Source organism: Alosa sapidissima, chromosome 19 (genome assembly GCF_018492685.1).
Source record: "Alosa sapidissima isolate fAloSap1 chromosome 19, fAloSap1.pri, whole genome shotgun sequence".
In the NCBI taxonomy this organism is placed as follows: Eukaryota; Metazoa; Chordata; class Actinopteri; order Clupeiformes; family Clupeidae; genus Alosa; species Alosa sapidissima.
In genome coordinates, this window is record NC_055975.1 from 20,247,058 (window position 1) to 20,270,286 (window position 23,229).

The following is a 23,229-nucleotide window of genomic DNA, read 5'->3' on the forward strand; positions in this document are numbered from 1 at the left end:
GTGGAGATAATTAAGGTTAAAGCCAAAACAGTGAAAAGCAGCATCTCGGGTGCACAGCTGTGTAAACGCAGGTTCAAGCGAAACTCATTAAAGCCAAGCTATTTGTTTTCGTTTCTTTCCAAAAAGGGTTCAATAAAGGTGTCCGCCAGCGTGGAATAACATAAGATGGCGGCATCATCTGGTTTGAGAGCCTTCTGTAAAAGAAAGGGAGGGGGGGGGGGGGATCTCACATGCCATCAGTGGCCTAGAATTGGAAACAGACCCAACAACAATGCGAGACTCCCCTACACAGCAGCCAGTGTTCCGCAGGGGACGAATCCTGCCATGGAGATTTCTTCTGGCATTTTCTCTCATCCTGTGCAACCCCCAACCCCCCCACCCCCCCTCCATCCTCCCTCTCTGTTCTCCTCCTCTCCTCCTCTTCCTTTGGCCAGCCCAGGGCTGGGGGTTTAATTAAGGGCCATTGCTCACTGCTACAGGGTGAAAGGTCACTGATGATCTCCCCACCCCCACGCCCCCAGTAATCTGTAGGCAGAAACCTCTCTCCTCTCATCAGGTGACTTGCACAATGAATAACTCGCCCATCAGGACGTGAGCTCATCTCGTGAGCTCGTAAACGTAGCATGCAGATGTCTGTTCTTTATTCGTTTGCTCCACCACCATCTATCTCCATCACCTATCACCAACCCCTCCACCTCATCACCTCCCCCCACCCCCACCCCCACCCTCATCCCTCCCTCCCTCCCTCCCTCATCTGCCTGCCTGGGCCAGTGCCCTGCGGCTGATCTCCCACAGCAGGCTGGGAGTGCTGTGCGTTCCCAGAGGTGCCCGGCCGTAGCTGCCTCCGCTGCCGCCCGCCCGCCCGCACGCACGCCCGCCCGTCAGCCTCTGCTGCAGGATGACGAATGTGTGTGGGAGTGCACAGAGTTAATTACAGCTTCGCCTGCAACCTTGCCATCTCCTTTCACGTGTGTGTGTGTGTGTGTGTGTGTGTGTTCACAGTGTGGGTGTATTTATAGGTGCATCGGGGGAGTGTGTCTCTCACAAAAGCTGCAGATAGGCTTATAAAAACATCCTTTGTATATCTTTCTGCGTGAACAGCATGGAGAGTTTTCACTAAAATAAACAACATGGAAAATATTAGGGAGAAAGATGAGAGTTTAATGTTGTTGTTGTTGTTATTTGCTACGTAGGGATTTGAGTAAATGGCACAGATACAGAAAATGTCAGTGGCCGATATTTTTGTTTGTATACGTGTGTGTGGGTGGGTGGGCGCATGCTTCAGCTTAACAAAAATTTGTATGCGGCGCAAAACAAGGAGACATTTCTGCCTAAGATGTCTGGGGCTCCATTTTGTCGCTGGTGTGCTTCAGAGTGGTTGTCATGGCAACCCTGCTATTTCTGCCACGGTCTGAGTTTCTGAGTTTCTCTCTCTCTCTCTCTCTCTCTCTCTCTCACTCACACTCTCTCTCTCTGCCTCTCGTGTTCTCTGTTTCTCTCTCTCCAGGGCTGCCAGACCGATCTCTTTTGGGGATAGGTTATTTTTAGTTCCCGTGCTGTTGTTCCTCAAGCACATCAAAGCCACATTAAGTCCATGTAGCACAGACAGGCACACGGATGGGCATGGCACCCGAGCTGGGGTGAGTGCCCACTGAATGGATTTGTGCCCACAGATCTCTGGTTGGAAATATTATGACATTATCTGTGCCAGTCTCGAAAGATGCAGAGCCAACCTCCATACCATCTTGGAAAGTTAGCATCACAAATTGCACCTAAGATCCAGTCACATGTGTGACACCACATATATTTCACTAAATATCAACATATTCAATACGGTGTGGCGAGATTTTATGTGTCTCAGTGTTCAGTATTTAGTCTACTCCTGGCCTTGACATAATCCTCGTCTGGGAAAAAAAGGGATGTCTCGAGCGTTAATGTCCATTTCAGCTGGCACAGGCTGAGCCCGTGTGTCTGCGCCTGTGTGCCCTCTTCACCGTCTCCTCCCGTCCACCCCCATGCTCAGACGCCCTGGCGAGTGGGAGATGTGTCTGGTGCCAAGCTGAAGTGGGCCTAGGGCTGCTGCCTGACACTCATGTGTCTGGGCATCTTCATGCCCGACGCCACCCCTGCCCCCACACCACTCACTGCGCCACTGTGTTCTCCCAGCTCTCAGGGAAAGGGGGAGAGAAGACAAAAAACAAACTGAAAGCCAGTCACCACTGCCACCACCAGGCATAGCTGAGGGAGGGGGGGGGGGGGGGGGGGATCGTGAAAACGAAGCTCGCTCTGGGAGAGCAATACAGGGATTGTTTTTCCTATCCGATCCCCGCAGCCGGTGGAATTCCCGTGGCCTCTCCTCATTAAGGGTGAAGGCCGAGGAATGTCAGTGGGAGGCCTGAGACCTGATCCCAGACAGCGCACTCCCACAGCACCTTCTTATCTTCCCAGCCATGATGTCATTCTCAGGCGTACGCCTGGAACTGTAAGTCATGTTTACCCCAACATCCAACACACACACACACACACACACACACACAGCTAAGGAGTTATTCACCTGGCGTTCTGATCAAAGCAGCTCTAAATCTACCATCCTGGATGTGGGAGAACCCCTTTCAGGCACATGAGATAATGAGCTTTGAAAAAATATGTTTGGCTTGACTTAGGACTGTCTGTCAATGATCAAATGGAGCAAGGTTTTCTTTGTGTGCAGTGCACACAAGGATATGTGAATGCAGAACGTCTTCTCTTTTCTTTTCTTTTCTTCTCTCTTCTTGTTGTTGTTGTTGTTGTTGTTGTTGTTGTAAAAGCTGCCTGTGTATTCTTTTCCACTTCATGTTTATTTTAAAAGCACCTCTAGCAGAGCACCTGCAAGGTTAGTGAACCTTTGGAGAGTGATTTGATTGCCCATCTGCCTGAGTCACTGATGTAATGGCAATCCAGGGTGCCCGGTCCCTGTGGTGATGCCCTTTCTGAAATAAATGGCAGTCTTTATTATTAACCAGCATCTTGACCTGCCAAGAGGGTTGTGTGTGTGTGTGTGTGTGTGTGGTTAGCCATGTATTCCCTCGTAATGGATGGTGGCAAGCCTTTTATTTGAGGGCCCGAACACATATTTACAGCTGTTTGTTCGTTTCCTTAGAGACCGTGAGCGCTTTATCAGGCGAGCCTCCCATTGCTAATGCCCTCGGTGATGAACGAAGCACCGTCGGCCACTCGTTGCTTGCTGCTCTGGTCTATTTCTGTTCACATGCGTCGGTGGTATATTTGTTACATCCGTTTAGTCCAATTGGTATGGGTGTCCTGTTTTAAATCTGCCTCTGTGTCGTGTAACCAATAGCAGCCTTTCCAGTCCAGACGTGTACATTTGTTTGGCAGATAATTTCAATTCATCTTGGGTGTTTGTTTTATTTTGTGTTTCTCTCATCCCCCTTCTTCTGGATTTCCATTCAAAGTCCACCATGCTGCCTTCAAACGTGTCCTGGCAGGACTGATTGTCTTGCCAGGGGGGGAAAACCCTGAACCAAAACAAAGAGAAAAACACTCGACCCTGCTGATGTTTCCCAGATGTAAACACCGTCCGCTTGACGTCAGATAGCAGCTGAAAAAGATGTTTTGTTGTTGTGTGTGACGGCAACAGTCGTGCACAAGCAGAATTCTGGACTTCCACCGTGCGGAAACGACTCTTGTGTAACAACTGTTTGTGTACTGTGCAGCAGTCAAGCTCTCTCAGACAGCCAGAATGATTTGAAGCTATGTTTGCTAGGTTTATGTTCTTGTCTTTGTGTATAGCTTAAAGGATATCTTTGGAATATCTGAGGGACTACGAGTGAGATGCAAGAGTCTAACCATAGCTGGCCAACTGAAAAGAAAAATACACTGTTCATGTTGAAACCAAATTAGGCTAAATCATACGTCTGGGAGTCGGATACACTAAATAGCGAGCATGCAGATGGTATTATTTTGCTGCACTCCAGTTAACCACTTTCCTCACTAGGCCTTGGCCAAAAACACATGCCTTTGGTGAGCCAGCTTTTCTCGACCTCAGCAACATGGTTTGAAACGTCATCTGCAGTGTATGTAATTATAACCAAAACAATTTATGTTTTGTTAGCAATTTACTGGAAGCATTTAGAGAGTCGTTAGGAGCAGACACGAAACTTGTCGGGCCTGTGTAATACTAGTGTCAGGCATTCTTTTTTTTTTTTTAAAGTGTATACATACACACACACAAAAGTACGGCCAGCTCATTTCCTCAACCTGACATTTCCTGGACCCTCATAGTCGTTTGTCAAGGAGTTGCCGAGTGGAAAAACTGGACCTGAGCGATACTGCAGAGTTGTGTTGTTTTAGAGGGAGGAGGCCCTTCTCGCCTCCGACCCCCCTGACTTGCAGGAAATGATTTTGGTGAGGATCTCCTTTGGCAGTTAGGGCGGTTGGTGAAGAACTGTAAGGGGTTGGGGGGGGGTGTGGGGTGTTGGGTGGTGTTTTGTAGAATAGTGAGTTTCCTTTAGTCTGCATTCCTGCAGCACTGTGGGGAGGCGTTCCTCCGAGGCCGACGTCTTGCATGTCTCTGGTGTTGGATGGCTTCTGGAGGCCTGGGGAAGGGATCTTTCTGCCCTGCCTACATAAACATGCTCATGTTCGGCTGTTCTTTCTCAGCGCAGTCTGATCCAAGGGTCTTTGGAGGATGCCTTAAGTGAGCACAGCAGCTTGTCTCATCCTCATCTGTTGGAACACACACACACACACACACATTGCAGATTGACCAAAAAAACAACAACAACTGGGAAGGTGATCTCAAATGAGAAATGTATTTCTTTCTACCATGGTTGTTTGCATGCATGTAAAATCTTTTGTTTGTCCTATGATTAGAAGAAAAGGACAAGAAAGCACTATCTTGAAAGGGCAAAACAGACATTGTCTGTTGATGTTTGAACCAATCAAAATGTCTGACTTTAGAGTCACTGTTTTTGCACTTACTATACAGCAACTTGCCCCATAGCATATTGTATTAACAATCTTTAAAGACTTGAGCCAGAAGGTAGAGTAGTTCCATGTTAGAAAGGCACCCAGTTATTTTCTTCACAAGGAACACACAGACACACAAGCTATGTTACATTGAATAGACAGTTAGAGAGCTCTCTTCACTTTTCTTTTGACTGCTGGAAGATGAACTGCTGACTGAAGCAGGTGTCTGAAACTCATTGCCAATGTGTGTGTGCGCACGCACCTTTTTTCATGCAGGAAATGGCAGACTTCTGGAAGACATCCTTAACAACCAGCGATCTCCCGGGAGGAGCACACGGTCTGTTGGGGGAAAGCAGGTTGCTATGGCAACAGCGGAGCACCAAACAGACAAAAACAGGTAATAATAAATCACCAAATTTTTTTTTTTCTTCACTAGATTTAGTTAGATGTCGCAAAACTTATTGGTTTTGTTTCAGAGCTTTATAAAAACTATATCTAAGATTTGTCTTTTCCTGGATCATGTAGGGACCCAATATTATTTTTTCAAAATCATTCGACGCTCAAGAGCCACAAGGAAGCTCCCCTCTGTGCATTCTGTCACACAGGGTGCGCTATGAAAGCCCTTCATAGTATAGCCCTGTTTGACGTGACAAAAGCCCACTGAGACCATTGCTCGTAGAAATCTCAATGTCAAAATGACAAAATGACTTCTCTATGCGCACTACACAAATGACAGCCCTCGGATGGCTGCATTCCCTAACCATTTCCACTCGTGCTTTTGACAGGGCTACAGACAACAACAGCAGGCTGAAAAGCTGAAGGCTGAAAGCCAGTACTGTCTCCAATATTGTCCATATTATCTGTGATGATATTGTCTCTGACTTCTATTTTTTTTTTATAAATGAGTATGCAGGAACTTTCATGAAATTACTGACAATTTGAGTACACAACAACGATAATAATGATAATCATAATAATATATGACCTAGCCAGCAGCATATCAAACCAACCCTGTAGCTAATGTCAGCCAGAACTGTATGTGACGCAGAGCAGGATTTTTCTTCTTATAAGCATCTATGCAGAGGCCGTCCTAGCTGTGCAACATGATGCACTCATTTGCTTTCGATTGATTTACAAACAGCTAGCATCGTTTGAAGCAACATGTCAACATGAAGCAATCTGTACTTGTCATTGCCGTTTCGCTGTAATTCTCATTTACAGCATGCTGACCTGATTTCCCTTTACCATTGAGACCTAATACGGTTAAAACACGTTGGCTGGCTGTCAGCTGAAAGGGTTAACACATTTCGTTATCCCCACAGGTACAAAAACAGCTGAGGGAGGCAGAGAAAGGGAGACGGGGAGCGAGGGAGGAGGGAGGAGCGAGCGAGGGAGGAGGGAGGAGGGAGGGTAGAAGCGGCGAGCCATACATATGCAGTTTCATCAAGAGGCCGGGCTTGGCTTGGCGCGAGGGATATTAACATATAAGGAGACGCAGGAGGAAAGACAGGGCAGTAATTCACAAGGCCACTCTTATCCCCATGGCAACCGTGATGGCATTTATCAGCTCCATCTTTGAGAGAGAGAGAGAGAGAGAGAGAGAGTAGGGGGGCTAAAGTAAATCTGCATGCATATGGCAGCTTGCCAGCGTCTCAAATGAAAGAGCACTTTGAACCGCTGCCAGAGGGAGAGGAGGAGAGGCGCTGTCAGGCCTGCTTAATGTTGGCAGTTTGTACTTGGCAAGCCGCACCGCTTCCCAGCATGCCTTGCGCTGGCAGCCTGCCAAGCGCTTAGCGGAAGCTAAAAAGTTAACCCTTGCGATTGAGTGTCTAGGAGAAACAGGGTATTTTTCAGCTCGATGACTAGAAAAAAAAGTGGGGGGGGGGGGGGGCACACAAGGCAGTAGGGAGTTGTTTTTCTTCCGCAATGACAGAATCTTTCCTTGCATTGCAGTGCGTTAAGCCCGCAAATTAAAACACAAGATGGCACTATTTCTTTCCACTCGAGAGGCTCGTAATGTTATTAAGTTTGCTCTGTGTGACTTTCATTGTCCAATTAGATGTAAGAATGGCAGTGCTGTGTTGCTGGTGAGCCAAATCGTGGTTTCCTCACAGTGGCCGCTGGCCTCCGAGACACTCCTAACTTAAACCAGGTCCACATGTGCAGGGCTCCTGAGTACAGGGCCGCTTTGCAGGACTCTTCTGAAAAGCCTTTCATTTGCGGGGCCAAATACAAGTCAAGTGACATTCTATTATTAGGATGGGCATAGTTGGTACAAACAGCCCTCTTCTCTCTGTCACACACACACTTTTTTCCCTTCTTCCACACTGTGTTAATTCTGTGCCCCGACGAAAAGGGTGTCTGCTTCATTTTCCTGCTGGAGTCACAAGCTTGGAGGGAGAATAGAGAGTGGATTGTCTGCCGTCTTAGCTGACTCCATGCCCTGCAGACTGACCAGTCCTCCATTGACACTGAAGCAAAAAAATGTAACCCCCCACAAATCCCAACACATGCATATCCTCTGCTGCAGCCACATTAATATTGCACAGTATTGTGTGGTTGTAGTTTGGTGTAGTGTAGTACAATGTTTTTTTAATGCAATACTGAGAAACTGGAAATGTCAGTGCGTGTTTTGTACTTGTACGTATGTTCAGTGGCCACTATTAAATATACGGGTTTCAGCTCGAACCGAAAAGAATCTTGTTATGATCTGTTCCAGAGTCGGCCACTCTGTGGATTCCCCGGATGCTTCATGCAGATTTGCAAAGGCAGAGAAAGTGCGTAGTGAGGGCAGGACTGACCGCTTGGGGAAATATCATCGATGTTTGTCTCCAAAGCAGGCATTTGTGAGCTGGTGTTGGTATCTGTGTGTGTCTGCAGCAGCTACATGTAAATGTGGACTCCTCGCTGGTGCATTGAATGCAACATTGTTAAAGCGTGGATCGAACAGGGTGGGATGGGGGGGGGGGGGGCAGACTTGGCCAGCGCCATGCAGTGCTCTCAACTTTCTCTCTCTCGCTCTCTCTCTGCTTGGATAGAGCACACAGCTCAGCTCAGAGCCAGCGGTATGTGGAGACTGCAATAAATGGCTTTCCTTGCCCTCGCTTTCTCCCGCTCTCTCCCTCCCCTTCCCCCTTCTCCCTGGCCCTGTTTTTCCACCCGTTCTCAGTTGTATAACGGGAGAATCTGGCTCTGCCCACAGGGTGTTGTTAATCAGGGAGGGGGGGGGGGGGTGTCGTCAGTCTGAGAGGGTGGTGTGGGGTGGGGTGTGAGAGTGAGGGACGGGGGTAGGGCTGAGTGCTCTTGGCTCCCTGCTTTGGATAAACATTCTGCTAGAGGGTGAACCCTTTCTCGCTGCACCACCCCCGCTCGGAAGAATGACTGGTTAGGTTTTTGACAGTGTAGTACTTTTGATGGGGCACTGTTTGCAAATTAAGAGGTGTAAAATGCTGTTCAAAATATCCTGTTCTCATTATTACATAACTAGTTAGTATGTTTCTTGTATAGGTCCTAAAAATATTACAATATGTACAATTTTATTTTTAATTTTGTATCAGCCACATTTTCATTTTGTCAGATATGTGTGTCTTTTTATATTTGAAGACTTAACAGAGATGAAAAAAATAGGGGGGAATTAGGAAGTTGAGAATAGGCCTACATTAGTTCAGTATAAAACTTGAAAAATATTGCTGATGTAAGCAATTCATGTTCATGACACTCACCAAAAATGCATACGTCGGTAAAATAGTTTTTCGTGCTTCAGGCGTGTAATACAACACCAAGTGAAGCTGCGTCCATTTGACACTGCAAGAGATGTATCCCCTCGGAAGGCATGGACTGCTGTGTGTGTGTGTGTGTGTGTGCTCCCACACTGTAGCCTTCGTGTGTGTGTTTTCGATGTGAAACGTGGTCAACGTGGTGCGTGTTGGTCGGTCCATTCAAAAGATTGGAAGGGAGTGGTTGGAGCATGCGCTCTTGGAGAGCAACAAGTGGCATGTCAGAAAGGAACTGCGGAACGTGGTGCCTACGTCATTGCTTCAACCAGGTGGCATTCCGAGGGGAGAGAGGAGACGTGGACGCACAATCAAAATTTCAACTCAGACAGGAACAGAATGTGAGCCGCGCGTAATGTAGGCAAAATTAATCATTCAAACAGATTCAGCATCTGCGCTTATTGCACGCGTTCGAAGAGAAACGAGAAAACAGGTTGTCTTTGTGCGCGGCGCTTCTAACCGGAGAGCGGGCTTTCCTTAAGAATAACGTGGATAGAGGATTCGCAAGAGGAGCATTCAACATGTCTTCTGCACAAGTCTCCTCGTCGAGGAGGCAGTCTTGTTATCTGTGTGATTTGCCCCGCATGCCGTGGGCTATGATTTGGGATTTTACGGAGCCGGTCTGCAGAGGTTGCGTAAACTATGAAGGTGCTGATCGGATCGAGTTTGTTATTGAGACTGCGCGGCATCTCAAGCGAGCTCATGGCTTCCAGGAGGGGAGATCCCCGGGACCAGCGCCACCGCCTACGGTGAAGACTCAAGCGGCTATGTCAGCTAAGGAAACGGTGCAGCTGAACCATGTGGACGGCTCTTCTAAACAGCAAGCAGGGCTTGATCGCTATTCTCTGAGTACAGAGAGGTCCCGTTTCGATTATTCCAGCATAAGCACCCATGCTGGACGGCTCCCGAATGGGCTGAGTGGACCTAATGGCTTTCCAAAACAAGACGACGGACCTCCTGAATTAAACAGGCAGAGCCCGAACTCGCGTCGGAACCATGGGCTTGTGGCGGTCCCCAGTCAGATGAATGTGCCTCCCAACCTTCTCCCGCAGACCATGCTGAACGGCCCCCCTTCAGCTGCAGCCATAGCCCAGCACAACATGGCCAGCAGAGCCCCACCGCCGTCCAGCATTGGGACCGCGCTGTCCATGGCGTCCCAGTCCATGTCGGAACAAGGCAGAAGACCTGGCTCCGTTTCCAGTACGGACCAAGAGAGGGACCTGAAGGAGAAGCAGCGCAACGCTGAGGCTCTGGCGGAACTTAGTGAAAGTTTGAGGAACAGAGCCGAAGAATGGGCCAACAAACCTAAGATCGTGCGAGAGACTTTGATCACACTCTCAAACAGCACCCCTTTTGATGTGAGGTTCAAAAAGGATCACTCGCTCCTGGGCAGGGTGTTTGCTTTCGATGCTGTTTCCAAACCTGGGATGGACTATGAGCTAAAAATCTTCATTGAATACCCCACTGGATCTGGTAACGTATTTTCAAGTGCGTCTGGAGTCGCCAAACAAATGTACCAGGACTGCATGAAAGACTTCGGCAGGGGGTTATCCTCGGGCTTTAAGTACTTGGAGTATGAGAAAAAGCATGGTTCTGGTGACTGGCGACTTCTGGGCGATTTGTTGCCAGAGTCGGTGCGTTTTTTCAAAGAGAGTTTGGGTGCGGAAATGTTGCCACAACCCTACATTGATGCTAGCTGCCCGCTGTTACCCTCTGCACTGGTAAACATCCCCCGTGCCTTGCCATCAGCAAGTGCGCCCAGGACAGGCATGCGTAAGCGCAAAGCCTCCCCAGAACCCGACTCTGCCGAGGGAGCTCTGAAGTTATCCGACGAGCAACAGAGGCAACAGTGGATGGCTAGCCAAAGCGAAGCTATGAAACTGACCATGGCATCAGGATCATTCACTGCCTCGCACGGCGGACCACCACCTCTCGGACCGGGACATTCAGTGCACTCAAGTCGAGCAACACCGCCCGAGTCTGCTCCCCAGAACGGACAGTCACCCATGGCTGCGCTCATGTCGGTCGCTGACACTTTAGGTAACGCACACTCTCCAAAGGACAACAACTCGGTTCATTCCACTACGTCTACTAGACACAACAGTAGTAGCCCAGTGTCTCCCGCCTCTGTGTCAGGACAACGTCGCCTGGCATCCCGCAATGGGGACATTAATTTGGCCGGAGCGCCCTCTCAATCCAGTGCCCATCCAGGCATGGAACAGGTCCACCCTCAAAACATTCCAGATTCACCCATGGCAAATAACGGACCACTGTGTTGTACCATTTGTCACGAACGTTTAGAAGATACCCACTTTGTTCAGTGTCCATCCGTCCCTAACCATAAATTCTGTTTCCCTTGCTCGCGAGAGAGCATCAAAGCACAGGGAGCAACTGGCGAGGTGTATTGCCCTAGTGGAGAAAAATGCCCCCTGGTAGGTTCAAATGTGCCTTGGGCTTTCATGCAAGGTGAGATAGCAACCATTTTAGCCGGAGACGTGAAGGTAAAAAAAGAAAGAGATCCTTAGATAGGCTTATACTTCCTCTCAGAAACGTCAATTGAGTCGAGTATATTATTACATGTTGTGAATATTCAAACTGACAAAATAAGTCCAGTGTACAGAGGCATTTCTTTCTGCCATGTATTTCAGTGTTTTGAAACAAAGGTACAGTAGGCTATGTGATGTCACAGCTAATTTGAAGGCGGAGGTTGTGTTGGTGAATATGTCGACTGGGTAACGTTACTGCATAGCGTATGTTTTGACGGCAGTGTGTCTAGGTACGGAGTGAAAGCACTTTGCAATCACCGCTGCAGATTATCTTTATCCTTTCCCTTTTCGTTTAGTTTTTACTCAATATCATGCACTTCTCTTTATAGATGAATCACAACATCACACGTGTGTTAAACGATTAACTTAACAAACGAATCCAGTAAATGGTGACATGAAAAAATACGACACAAGGAACGTTCGTCAAATTTGCATTTTGTTAACAAGACGAACAGGGAACATTGTTTATGTTAATTTGAACTCTTCATATTTTGATATGTTATTTACTAAGGCGATGTTTCATTTTTATCTTGTGGTCTGAAAACAAAACAACTATATTTTACTACGTGTTTTTTCATTATCTCCTTTCTTTTTGCTTTGATGATGCACGGATGCTTAAAGGTAGAGCTAAAATACTGTACATGAACGTAAAAAGCTCTGTTTGTTTATACATTTCTGTAGTTAACAGAAGACTTGTAATGTGCCTTGGAGCTGAGTAAATTGTAATAAATCCATTGATATCACTTTTGTCAGCATTCCCTTTGTTCTAAATTGGTTAACATTTTAAATCAAGCAACATGAAGTAAGTGTATCAGTGGGGCTCTTAACATGCATACTTGCCAATCTTTTAAGGACACAGTCAGTGATACAACCAGACAGAATCAGAGAGTCAGCAACTCATATATGTAAACTGAGGTTTCATTCAGACACCAAAATAAACACTAGATAGAGAGCACATGGTCTATTATGTGGCTTTCAACAGCCACATTACAATAAGGTTTGTTTGCCTTGATCAGACCAAGCATTCCTCAGTAAACAGTCAGACCAATGCAGTATTGCTAATAAAGTGTTTATATAGTAGAAAAGCGTCTTTTGATTAGGTGAAGCCATGTATGTCATGCTCGTACCGCAGTGCAATCTGGGGTTGCAGAGATTTCTGTGCCTCAGTCCGTGTTATGTGCCAGTGAAAGGACTGAAGTAGATTAAATTATGTCGGCTTGAGCGTTATCATCGTTGTTTGTTAAAATGTAAACCCCTGTCTCGGCCCCCCTTTCCTCCCTCCCTCTCCAAATGTCGGATTACCTTTTAAAATGTATGACACGCTTCTTATGTCAATATTTGCAAACACATCCTTGCCCACCTTGACACTGTGGCTGGCGCTGTAATGGAAAGCAATTACTTTCACCATGTGCGAGATCACTTTTCTGGGGAAAATCTAAGCATTTGTTTTTTTCCCCTGAGAGAACACAAGCAGTCACGCAAACAAGTCCCAAAAAGATGTCTTTCAGCTGGGAAAGAATAGGGTGGCAGTAGCTCCCCAAGCCAAATAAAAACTCCATTATTTTCAGCGTCTGTGTAATCAGATTGATGGTTGATCACAGCCCCATTGTTGGATCTTTTAGTGGGTGATATTTGTTCCCCCCATCTTTTGTGATGTGTTTTGCCCAGTGTGAATATTATATAAAAAGAGCTTTTTCAACGCATGGCTTACAGCCATGTATACATGATAAGTTAGAGTTGTGTTGTATAAACCAGGTAGAACGATAGCAATTAAGTTTTATCCATTGAAACCCCTGTGGTTGTGCCTGCAGCGTGTGTAGTATAACAATAGCTTTGATGACCTGTGGAAAGATAATAACATGCTGAAGTCAAGTAGCTCGCTGACATTTTTCCGCCATTGTGCATGTGTTCTACTGGATCTCTGTGATTGAAAATACATAGCAGTCCCCATTTAGATGTCATCATATGACCGTCAACGCCGACTGCTATTGGCTGCTGCTAGCCGTGGGTTGTGTAGGGGTGGTGGTGGTAGGGCTAGACACACAGCCGTTTACTGCATGCGTGTTGCCGTAAGTCAAGCTAATGTTCCTCTGGTCCCTGGGGCCGGCGAGACAAATGGCCTGTGGTGTAATTCTCTCATGGCGGGGAGCCACGCAAGGCCTCGGGACCTAATAACAAGGGAGTTTAAGGTCAGAGACCGGCCCTGGTGCCAGGCTGTTACACACCCTCAGGGTTCAGCCCCGCTCCAGACTATCAGATTGGCTTTACACACACACACACACACACACACACACACAGTGAGGATGCCAGGCATCTGCCATTCTCGTTCTTCTGCAGTAATTACATTTGCGCCCCATAGACGCACTCTTTGTTCTGAAATCCAGCTTGTCTATTTCCACAGTGGACCTTAACACAACATAAGCCGGCCTTTTCGATTGAGCTCGGAGGTGCTACGCAGTACTGTTTGGCCAGAGCGTTCGTAATGCGCCGTGCCCATGTCTGTTGTCACATGGTTCTGTAGCGAGGTGCTTTCCGCAGTTGCTTTCACTCTAAATGGAAACACTGGCAAATGGTCTCTGTCTGGTTGTTATCAATACGGAGGCTGGAATTCACCCCTTCTGTCCAGCACCACACTGAATGCCTTTCTTTCTCCCTCTTCGGCCCTTTTACCGCCATTACTTAGTGGGGGCGGGGGTAAATGTTGGGGGGGCTTTAGGGGTAACTTGAGACTGCCGAGCTCTCCCTGGTTTCACAAGAGTCCGTTGGAAGAATCGGGGCTCTGTGTCGGGGTGTACTGCCTGTCTTTCAGCGTGGGATTTCTGCACTGCTGAGGGAATGTAATGGCTTGGTTAGAGTAATTGAGCTCACATCAGAGAACGATAGAGGCTGAACAAGAGGCAGAGAGAGAGAGAGAGAGAGAGATTGGATTTGGTGCAGAAGTGCTGAGTCTGTACAGAGGACTCATTTTTCCTGTCAGTCTGACTGCTCCTGGCGCTAACCGAGGCCCGGATGGCTTGGCCCCCAGAAAGGAGCTAACCCCCACCCCTCCTCTGGGCCCAGTATTGGCTTGATGTTTTTCGGATCTCCCATTGCCTTTTGATTTGCTTAATGCTCAGATTACCCACTCAGCAGGCGTGAAGTGGAGTTATCTGCTTTGCTAACGTCTCGACTGTCAACCTCCACCGTCCTCTCGTGTCCTTTGTTAGCGTCTTTCTAGTTGACGGGCCAAACATTTCAGTGAATTGCCTAGAGATGGTGGTCAGCAGAAACATGATAATGGTTTGCCGGGAGTGGCGGTATGTTGTCATAAAAGCCAGGTGTTGCCTTTGGACTGCACTTGTTTGTTGTTTTTTCTTTCCAACTGAGACGGCCGCTATTGTCATGCTAAAAGAAGACAATGGTTAAGGTGCCCTTGGCTAACTCCCCACTCACTTTGGGTTTCAGGTTGCAGCCTGCATGCTAAAGAGACTCACAGACACCCCTGAGAAAGCACTTTGGGGAGGGGGGCAGAGAGAGGAGAGGAGGATAAGATGGAGGGAGGGTAGTTATTCTTCCTGTTTATTCTCCCATCCCTCCAATCCCTCTCTCATTCTCTCGTTTGCGTGCTCGGAATGTGAATCCCACACATCAGTCACGCCCTCCTCCTCCACCTCCACCTCCTCGCTGGTAAGCCTCGGGTGGGTGGGGTGGCGACGGGGTTTGTTGCTTCAACGCCTGAGGCTGACACTTTTCGGAGCGGCTTTTTTTTTTTTTGCTCAACAGTCGCTAGCTCTTAACACCGCAGGAGGTGATATTATGAGTCTTTGGGTCGGACTAGCGAGTGCCATTGAGCTGCAGGTCACAGCCTGATACTTTTAGCGTGGCTCCGGTGCAGGCTCTTGTGTGGTGGTGGTGGTGGTGGTGGTGGTGGTGGTGGGGTTATCTGGAGTGGAGGGGGATCAGATGGCATTTGAGGCGACGGATGCCATCAAAGGCGGTGAAGAAAATGGAAGAGTGGAGTAAAGAATGAGAGAGAGCCACTGCCTGCTGATCGGGGAACACACACGAGGCTGTAAACAGAACCGGGTAAAGAGGGAGGTTCACCTACTCGGTGATCGCAACACAGTCTTTATTGTTTTAGACTGAATATATCTAAGTTTGCACAAGCAATATCAGCAACTACTCAATTCCATGCTATACTAAGTTATAAACAGTCCCCCATTTGATGGGTTATGAATTATGAAAGTGGCAAAACAGATGACCTCATTTGACACACCAGTTTCTCTTCCCGTTTTATTTATGTGTCACACTGTAACAGACTGATTTATTGTAACAGTTCAGCATTCTTGTGCCCACTTTAACCACACAAGCACAACACACACACACACACACACACACACACACACACGGACACACACACACAGACACAAACAGAGGCTTGCATCAACTAAGCTGTTGTCGTGGTGAAATCACTGCAGCCAGCCTGCTAACCCCCCTCCCTTCCTCCCCTCGTCCTCACTGACCAGGGGAAGCCACCCCCGCCGCCGCTACCCCCCCCCCCCTCTCAACCACACACCCCCTCCCTCCCTCCCTCGCTTCTTGGCGGGAGAAATTTCCAGCGGATAAAAATACAGCCACTCCAAAGGTTACTCTGCAGTGCCACAGCCGAGACCCGCCGTTGCCCCTGGTAACCAGCCTCTTTCAAAACATCATTTATTCAGGAATGTGCGGATACAAAAGGGGAGGTTAACCCTGCGTGTGCCATTCTCTTCCTTCCCTCCTGCAGAGTCTGCATTAAGACTGGGCTCTGTGCAGTGACCCAGTGCCTGGTTTCTGTTTTGGACAGTTTTGTCCTCAGTTGTTGTATTCGCCGTTATTCATGCTATTCAGTCATGTGTTTGCAAACACTGCAAATATTCAAAAAAAAAAGGGGGGGGGGCGGGGGAGGCATGTTTATGCATTCTGAAAAGAAAAATGCACATATAAGGAAATTAAAAGAGGGAACGCTCTGCGATAAGCGTTTTTGTTTTCACCGGGTCCTGTTCACACAGGAATATTTGCAATACCTGGAGAATGGGGTCACCCATCCACGGTTGGGGGGGGGTGTAAGATGCGAAAAACAGCAAAGAAGGGCAGTTTTCTATTCTCTCTTCCTCGCTGCTCGCTTTCATAACTCCTAATGTATTATTCAGCTCCTTCTGCATGTTTTTCCCTCCCTCTCTCAATTTCTGTCTCTCTCTCTCTCTCTCTCTCTCTCTCTCTCTCTCCCTCTCTCTCCCTCTCCCTGTATAGTGGAGAGAGTAAGAGGGGGGAGGGGTTGTGCAGAAAGGGTTATTCCCTATTTTGTGAGTTTTTTTTTTTTTTTTTTTTTTTTTTTTCCCCTCATTCACCGTGCCTCAAAGCGCAGCCATTTATAGACGGTGATGTCAGCACTATCTCCCATAGCCGCGGGCCTCCTCCACAGTTAATGTATGCAATCTGCTGCATTCCAGAGCGGAGAGTAAGCCAAGCATGGAGCCTCAGGCCAACCCACACACCCCCTTCCTCCTCCTCCTCCTCCTCCCTCTCCTGCTCTCTCCACGCTCCTGCCCCTCAAAGCTGCAGAGAGGAATTGATTTTTTTTTTTGTTCTTTTTCCTCTCGCATTCCCACCCTTCTGTTTTTTTTTTGTTTTTTTTTTGCCTGCCAAGTACACGAAGAAAAGATTGTAGGGTGCAATCCAGCTCTATTTCTCAGTGTGTGTTTTTGACGTGCCGTTATTTTTCAAGGGTGGATGTATTTTCCATCTGTCCTCACAGTGTGTGCAGTTGTCATGAATTCTTCACCAGCCATATGTGTATCGTACGCGTCCAGGTGGTGGTGTGATTGTTTGTGTTTTGTTGACTCAGCAAAATAGTTGTAGTCGGGCCCCAGAAAGCTTTATTGTCCGAGTCTGCTTATTTTCAAGTGGAAGTATGGAAATACTTCCACTATGGGCAGCAGTGTTTGGCTGTGGAGATTTTTCTTGTGTTGTTTTGAAAGAAGACAGGTTGTTTAAATGAATGGGAGAGAAGAGGAGAGGCCTGTTCTTGGCTGTGTTGCTCTCCATTTTAAAGGTCTCTCGTCTTGGAACAGAGTCCCTATTTGCATCTCAAGGATTCTGTCCCTGCCTGCTGAGGTTCAGCTTATTGCAGCTATTCTCAAGATTCCCGCCAGAAATGGAGGTCCTTTAGGTCACTGTGGGGTGGGGTTGGGCATGGGGGGTGCTTGTGTGTGTGTGTGTGTGTGTGTGTGTGTGTGTGTCTGTGTGTGTGTGTGTGTGTGTGTGTGGGGTGTGTGGAACGGGGGTGGAGGTTGCGCGGCAGCTGAAAAAAGGGACTGTGTTGTTTTTCAACCCTTTCAGACAGCCCCTCTCTTAGTTAGTTCTGAAAATTCTTCTGCCAGTTGTACTGTGCCTCTTCCCTGTGGCACATAAGAATGGCGGTTTTAAAGTCAGTGAGGGTGCAAAATGTGTAAGCACGTGCTGCGTGTTTATTTATGACTGCGCTCAGCTTGCGGTCTCGCAAAAGTATAACGGTACAGTGTGTCACGGAGTCACCGATCTTTGTTTCGCTCGGAGAAAGCGCATGAATAAACAGAAAGTGGAGCACTTACCACAACATTCTTTGCAAAATTCTGCAGTGGAACAGAGACAGCGTTTTTTGTTTTTGTTTTTTAAATACGTAGGCAGGCAGATGGAGGAAGGGAGGCAAAGGGTTAAGCCTTCGGGCTTGTGGCTGCGCAGCGCTGCTGCTCGTTGGCAGGCTGACCGGAGAAATGTAGCTCCTTTCATTCTCAGGGTTGTTTACACGAGCCTCTGGCAGCCATCTTAGCGCAGCGCTCATCAGCCACTGGTGAGGCTGCACTTCTCCGTTTTCTCCCGCTCTCCTGGAGCGACCAGTTCAGACGACCGCGGCGCGCCCTCATCCATCTAGCAGCCCCCCGCCCCTACCCCCCTCTCCTCCTTACACACACACACACACGCGCACACACACACACACACACCAGCATGGTAACACACACCCACTTGAACACATTTATATCTCAAGCTCCAGACAGAATCTTGAACCTTCTTGCAGGCTGCTTGTCGGTACTGCTTCTAGCCCGCGCGCTAATGAGCCGTGTGTTGTGTTTGCTCGTGTGTTCTTTGGCTCATCTGGAAGCCGAGCGGATTTCTCACTCGGCTCTCTCTTGCGTGCCATTGTTTCGCTCGCAGCCGTTTCAGGCCTATTCACCTCCCCTTATTGTCCTTTCAAACCACTTCCATGCCTCGAGCCAATCTTGAAGAGGAAGCTTTTGTGCGAATTGAACATGAAACCAGCGGGCATGGAGTGTGTGTGAGTGTGTGTGTGTGTGTGTTTGCGCGCACGCTCGCACAGACACGTTGAAAGGTAAGACGAAGACAAAAGAGGCTGCATCAGGGGCTGCCTTTGTTCTTTGGCATTTGACTCGGGTCCAGCTCCGCAAATCTCAGTGAGGCAAAAAACGCCAGCCAACTATGAACAGCCCCCCCCCCCCCCCACACACACAGCACACAGCACACAGCACACACACGCACACTCACACACTCACACACACACACACGCACACTCACACAATGGGCTAATCCGTCCCGTATCCCTCTAAAAGGGGGGAAATAGCTTGAGTCATACCGCGCTGCTGTGTGTCTGGGGAATTGCTGTAATAACAGCCACTGAAAGGTGGTCGTCATAATCTGTCTGGCCCATTACCTAACAGCTGATGCACATCAGAATAACAGCCATGTCTGTGGCAGTGCTACGCTCTCACTCGCTCTCTCCCCCTCCCCCTCTCTCTGTCCTTGAAGCAAATGCTTTTTGATCCATTAGCATATCTAAGGCCTCCAGTGTCTGTGACATTTGAGATGTCCAGTTAGGTCCTCTCTCTCTTGCTGTTTGCAGACGACGAGTGAATGGATGTTTTCCTGTGAAAACTGGAAACGTCTGAGGACCATCAACCCCCACCGCAACCACCCACCCACCCCCAGAGCCATGTTGCTGACCTGATCTTTCTCTTCTTGTTTGGCAAGGGGGTGGGAGGGGTGCGATGACTCACAGGAAGCGATCGATCATGGTCTCCTGGACCATTGTTAAATTAATTTTCTGCGGATCAGCTAATCTGAGGAGGCTGCTGTGGATCATTCTTTATCACATAACACATACTTACCCTTTCAGGTATAATCAATTCCTCATCATAACCACACAACAGCACAAGTCTATCATTTTGCAGACTATTGACTCCTTGAGCCCTGTCTTTTTTTTTTTGCCTCTTTCCACAATTTTTCTGTATCTATCTGGTTCTATCTGGTTGGAAACAACGTGTGTGTGTGTGTGTGTGTGTGTGTGTGTGTGTGTGTGTGTGTGTGTGTCTCTTTGGCATGGTCGTTCTCACCCATCTGCACTTATCACCTGGCAAGACTGTGAACGACTTGCCATTCAGGGCCATCTGTTGGGAGAATGGATCGGGCAGCGGTGGTTCATTAAGACGTGTGAGGAGCACCTTTGCTGTCAACAGATGTGCCCGACTTCACTGCAACTTTCAGTAAAAGGGTGTGTGTATGTGTTTATGTGAAATAGGAAATACAAGTAAGGGAGTATCAGGTGTTCAGTTTGCAAAGATCCCCTGCAAAAACAAATTTTTCAAGACACATACACACTGGAGTTGTTATTTTCTGAATATTTTGGGGGAAAATAACCAATGTTTTGGAAAAGAATAACCAATCTGTGATCCAGATTTCACCACATGCATCACAATTACTTAAACTCTGCGAACCATAAAGAATTTGATAAAGCACCCTGTGCTGAGCTGATTGGCATCGTGCCAGTCTGCGAGAATTTAGTGTGAAAGAATACATTCACCGACACAAAGAATTCAGATTGGATCTTTTGGGCTTCAGGCATCCTGCAGCCCCCTCTTTTTTATTTTCTCTCTTTTTTTGTCAGAGGAACTGACCCTGACCCCTCCCTCCCTTCTTCCTGAAAAGAAAGGAAAAGAAAAAGTGGAATGGTATTTCCATTACAAAAAAAAAGTGAAGTATCGGCGTGCCCTGAGAGAGGCCAGTCAAAGCATCCTGTCTCAGAGAGAGAGAGAGAGAGAGAGAGAGAGATATGGGGGGGAGAGTGAGAGAACGAGCTGGTCCGTTTCAGTCCCCCGGCTCACAGGAAAGTGGCTCTGGCGTGTAAACAGGGCGGTGGGTGTGCGTCAGACAGACCGATGACGCACCCCTCTCCTGTCCTCTGCTGCAGGCTTTTACGAGACTGCCAGCCCCCTCCGAGCGGGGAAGCCAGGCTGTAGAGAGAAGGTCGGAGCGCCAGACTCCCAGCACTCCCACACTCCGTACCAAAGCACTCCCGCAGCTGTCCAACGATGCCTGTTACTGAAATGCCCTAGTGCAGTGGACTAGAAAGGTCTTGTCAGGTGGAGGGAAAAGGCCACTTACATATACTCTGTTTTTGGCAGCTGTTTTAGATTATCACTTTGAATGGTGTGTGGAGGGATACGCAATGTGACGTAGGTGTCAACAATCTCTTATATTAAGTAATGATGTTTCAGTTTCTCTATTTACAAACCACATTATTTCACCAGACAGTATGTTTGTGCGTGTGGCATTTATTTACTTTACCAAAAGAAAAGTAGATAATGTGCCCTCTGTGGACACTGACACAGAGCACGATAAGTAAATGGAGGGTAAATTGCTCTCTCTCTTTCTCGCTTTCTTTCTTTCGTTCTTTCTTTCTTTCACTGTCTCCCCCTCTCTCTCACTTTCTCACTCCCTCTCTCTGGTGTACCTTTATCAAGAGCATTTTGATCTAACATCTTTTTTTTGCCGGGACCTGGGATAATTGTGCTATTTTCGGCGTTCCCAAACCGGCCTTTGAAGCCGTTGGAAGCGCGTGGCCTTTCCCTTAATGAGGCGAGGCTGTGGCTCACCCGCCAGGCTCCGCAGAGCCGCTGTGATTGACAAGCCCCAGTGCGCGCACACACACACACACACACACACACACACTCTCACTCACTCACTAACTCACTCCCCCTCACGTTCGCTGTGCTGCACACCACATATGCACCCCCGATGCGTGAGCTGCATTCTGAGCCCTGATCTCCAGGTGATTCCAAGGTCTTACACGTCCTCCCTTCCTTCTCTCGCTCGCTCCTCTCTGCCGCTGCCGCCATCTTTGGAATATTTTAGCAGGCGGTCTCTTTGTCATGCAAGCCCACGCACACTGCGCCCGCAAGGCAGCTTTCCAGGAAGCCGTACGTAGCCAAGAGAATGCAAACTGATGCTCTCAGCATGAAAGCTGTGCGCTTCCACGCTCCTTTTGAAGCCCAGGCTAGTTTCAATTTGCCTCATAATTGAACTTTTACATTTACAATAGTAGCCTTCTCTCCTCCCGATCTCTTTTGCTCCTACTACACACAAATCTGAATCGGTTGCGAATATTGAAACCGGGGGGTCGAACATTTTGGCCGTCACGTTTGCGTGTGATTGATGAGTCTGCGGCGGCGAGCGTGGCAGTGATCGGGCTACACCGGTAACCGGGTGTCTGGTGATGCAGTAGGCAGTCAGATGTCATCGCGGAGTCCTGCTGTAGCGGCCAGGCAGGAGGCTGCGGCTTTAAATAGAGCGCTTGCCAGAGACGGATGGGCCATACGGAGAGAGAGAGAGGGAGGAAGGAAAAAAGAAAGAAAGAGAGAGAGGGAGGGAGGGAGAGCATTCCATGATTGCCACCGGCGGGGCGTAATTCAGTTTTCAGGCCGGGGGACTCGAGGGCATCCGTGCTTTGATTGCCAAGCGAGGCACAAGGTGGCCTCTCTCTTTCTGCTATCTTCCATCCTTTCCTTCCTTCCTTCTTTCCTTTCTATTTTGTGAATGTTTTGTCTTTCTTTTTTGTTCTGCCTTTCCTCCCATTGAGAACCCTTTCATCTCGTCTCCCCTTCTTCCCCCTCTGCTCTGGATTCCATAGGCTTTTTTTTTTTACTTTTCCTCTACCTTCTTTTATCTTTTTTTTTCTTTCTTTCTTTCTTTCTTTCTTTATTTCTTTCTTTCTTTCTTCTCACTCCCTTTCTCAGAGATTGCAGTCTGTGCTGTGAACTGTTGCACGCGAGCTTGAACCTCTCTAAGGGGAGAGTGAGGAGGGTAAAAAAAAAAAAAGAGTGAGTGAGAGATGGCTGTTGCTATGGCAACGGAACTGAGGGGTGGTGCTGATTGGATGTCAGGTGCCCCCCCCCCCCCCCCCTCTTCTGTTCCCTCCATTGACACTCCAAAGGGCGTGTGTGTGTGTGGACGTGTCCTCCCCCCTGTCTCTCTGATCCCTTGGTGGCAGTTGCCTGACTACTCATCCTCTGCTCCCAACCTCACACCAGTCCATCACATGCCAGACGAGAGCCATTCAGGACCATGCCATGTGTTTCACATACAAATGTATGTATTTGTATTGAAACTGTTCAGTTATGTATGGAATTGTGTGTAATATTTATTACATTCATGGCGTAATGCACTATTTTTCTTCGCTATTTAAGATTGTTAACATTGACCAATATTTGGCAATTCGTCAGTACGGTTTGGCAGTTTCGGCAGTCTGACTGAAAACATGCTGTTGTAAAAAGCATGCGAGTGTTTTGGGGAGTTCACTCCACCAAACAATCCAAAAGCAAAGAAAAGCATCCCTCCATTTGTTTCTCTGAGGTTCCAGAGGTGGCTTTTCTTGTGGTGCTGTGGCTGTCCAAGTGGCTCTGTATTACCCGTCTGACCCTGTCCCTGTGTGTGTGTGTGTGTGTGTGTTGGGGGGTGGGCGGGGGGGGTTCTCAGGGGCTCCGGTCCACTGCAGCATGCCGGGCTGAAGCCGCAGACCTCACCAACGCTTAGCAACAGCTCGAATTCCATGCACGGTTTCTGTTTGAGTTTCACAGACAGCTGAAAAAGAAAAC

At 48.1% G+C, this 23,229-nt stretch overlaps 2 protein-coding genes and 1 long non-coding RNA gene across 6 annotated transcripts in view; 2 read left to right on the forward strand and 1 right to left on the reverse strand.

Annotated features, from left to right (window-relative positions):
- The window catches only part of kiaa0586 (KIAA0586 ortholog), a 124,393-nt gene that overhangs the window by 4,078 nt on the left and 97,086 nt on the right, over positions 1-23,229 (forward strand). For all 4 annotated transcript variants that reach the window (XM_042071795.1, XM_042071796.1, XM_042071797.1 and 1 more), the window contains exon 10: positions 5,245-5,365. In XM_042071795.1, the coding sequence (XP_041927729.1) occupies positions 5,245-5,365 (121 nt within the window). The remainder of the gene's footprint in view (positions 1-5,244; positions 5,366-23,229) is intronic.
- LOC121692850 lies at positions 1,641-18,177 on the reverse strand. The gene is made up of 3 exons (XR_006025363.1): positions 17,899-18,177; positions 5,231-5,307; positions 1,641-4,725 (listed from the first exon to the last, which is right to left on the reverse strand). It is a non-coding gene; the product is annotated as an uncharacterized LOC121692850 (long non-coding RNA).
- Positions 8,840-12,030, forward strand: irf2bpl (interferon regulatory factor 2 binding protein-like). Its single transcript, XM_042071799.1, has one exon. It carries the CDS (start codon positions 9,263-9,265, stop codon positions 11,264-11,266), a length of 2,004 nt encoding a protein of 667 aa, XP_041927733.1. The 5' UTR covers positions 8,840-9,262; the 3' UTR covers positions 11,267-12,030.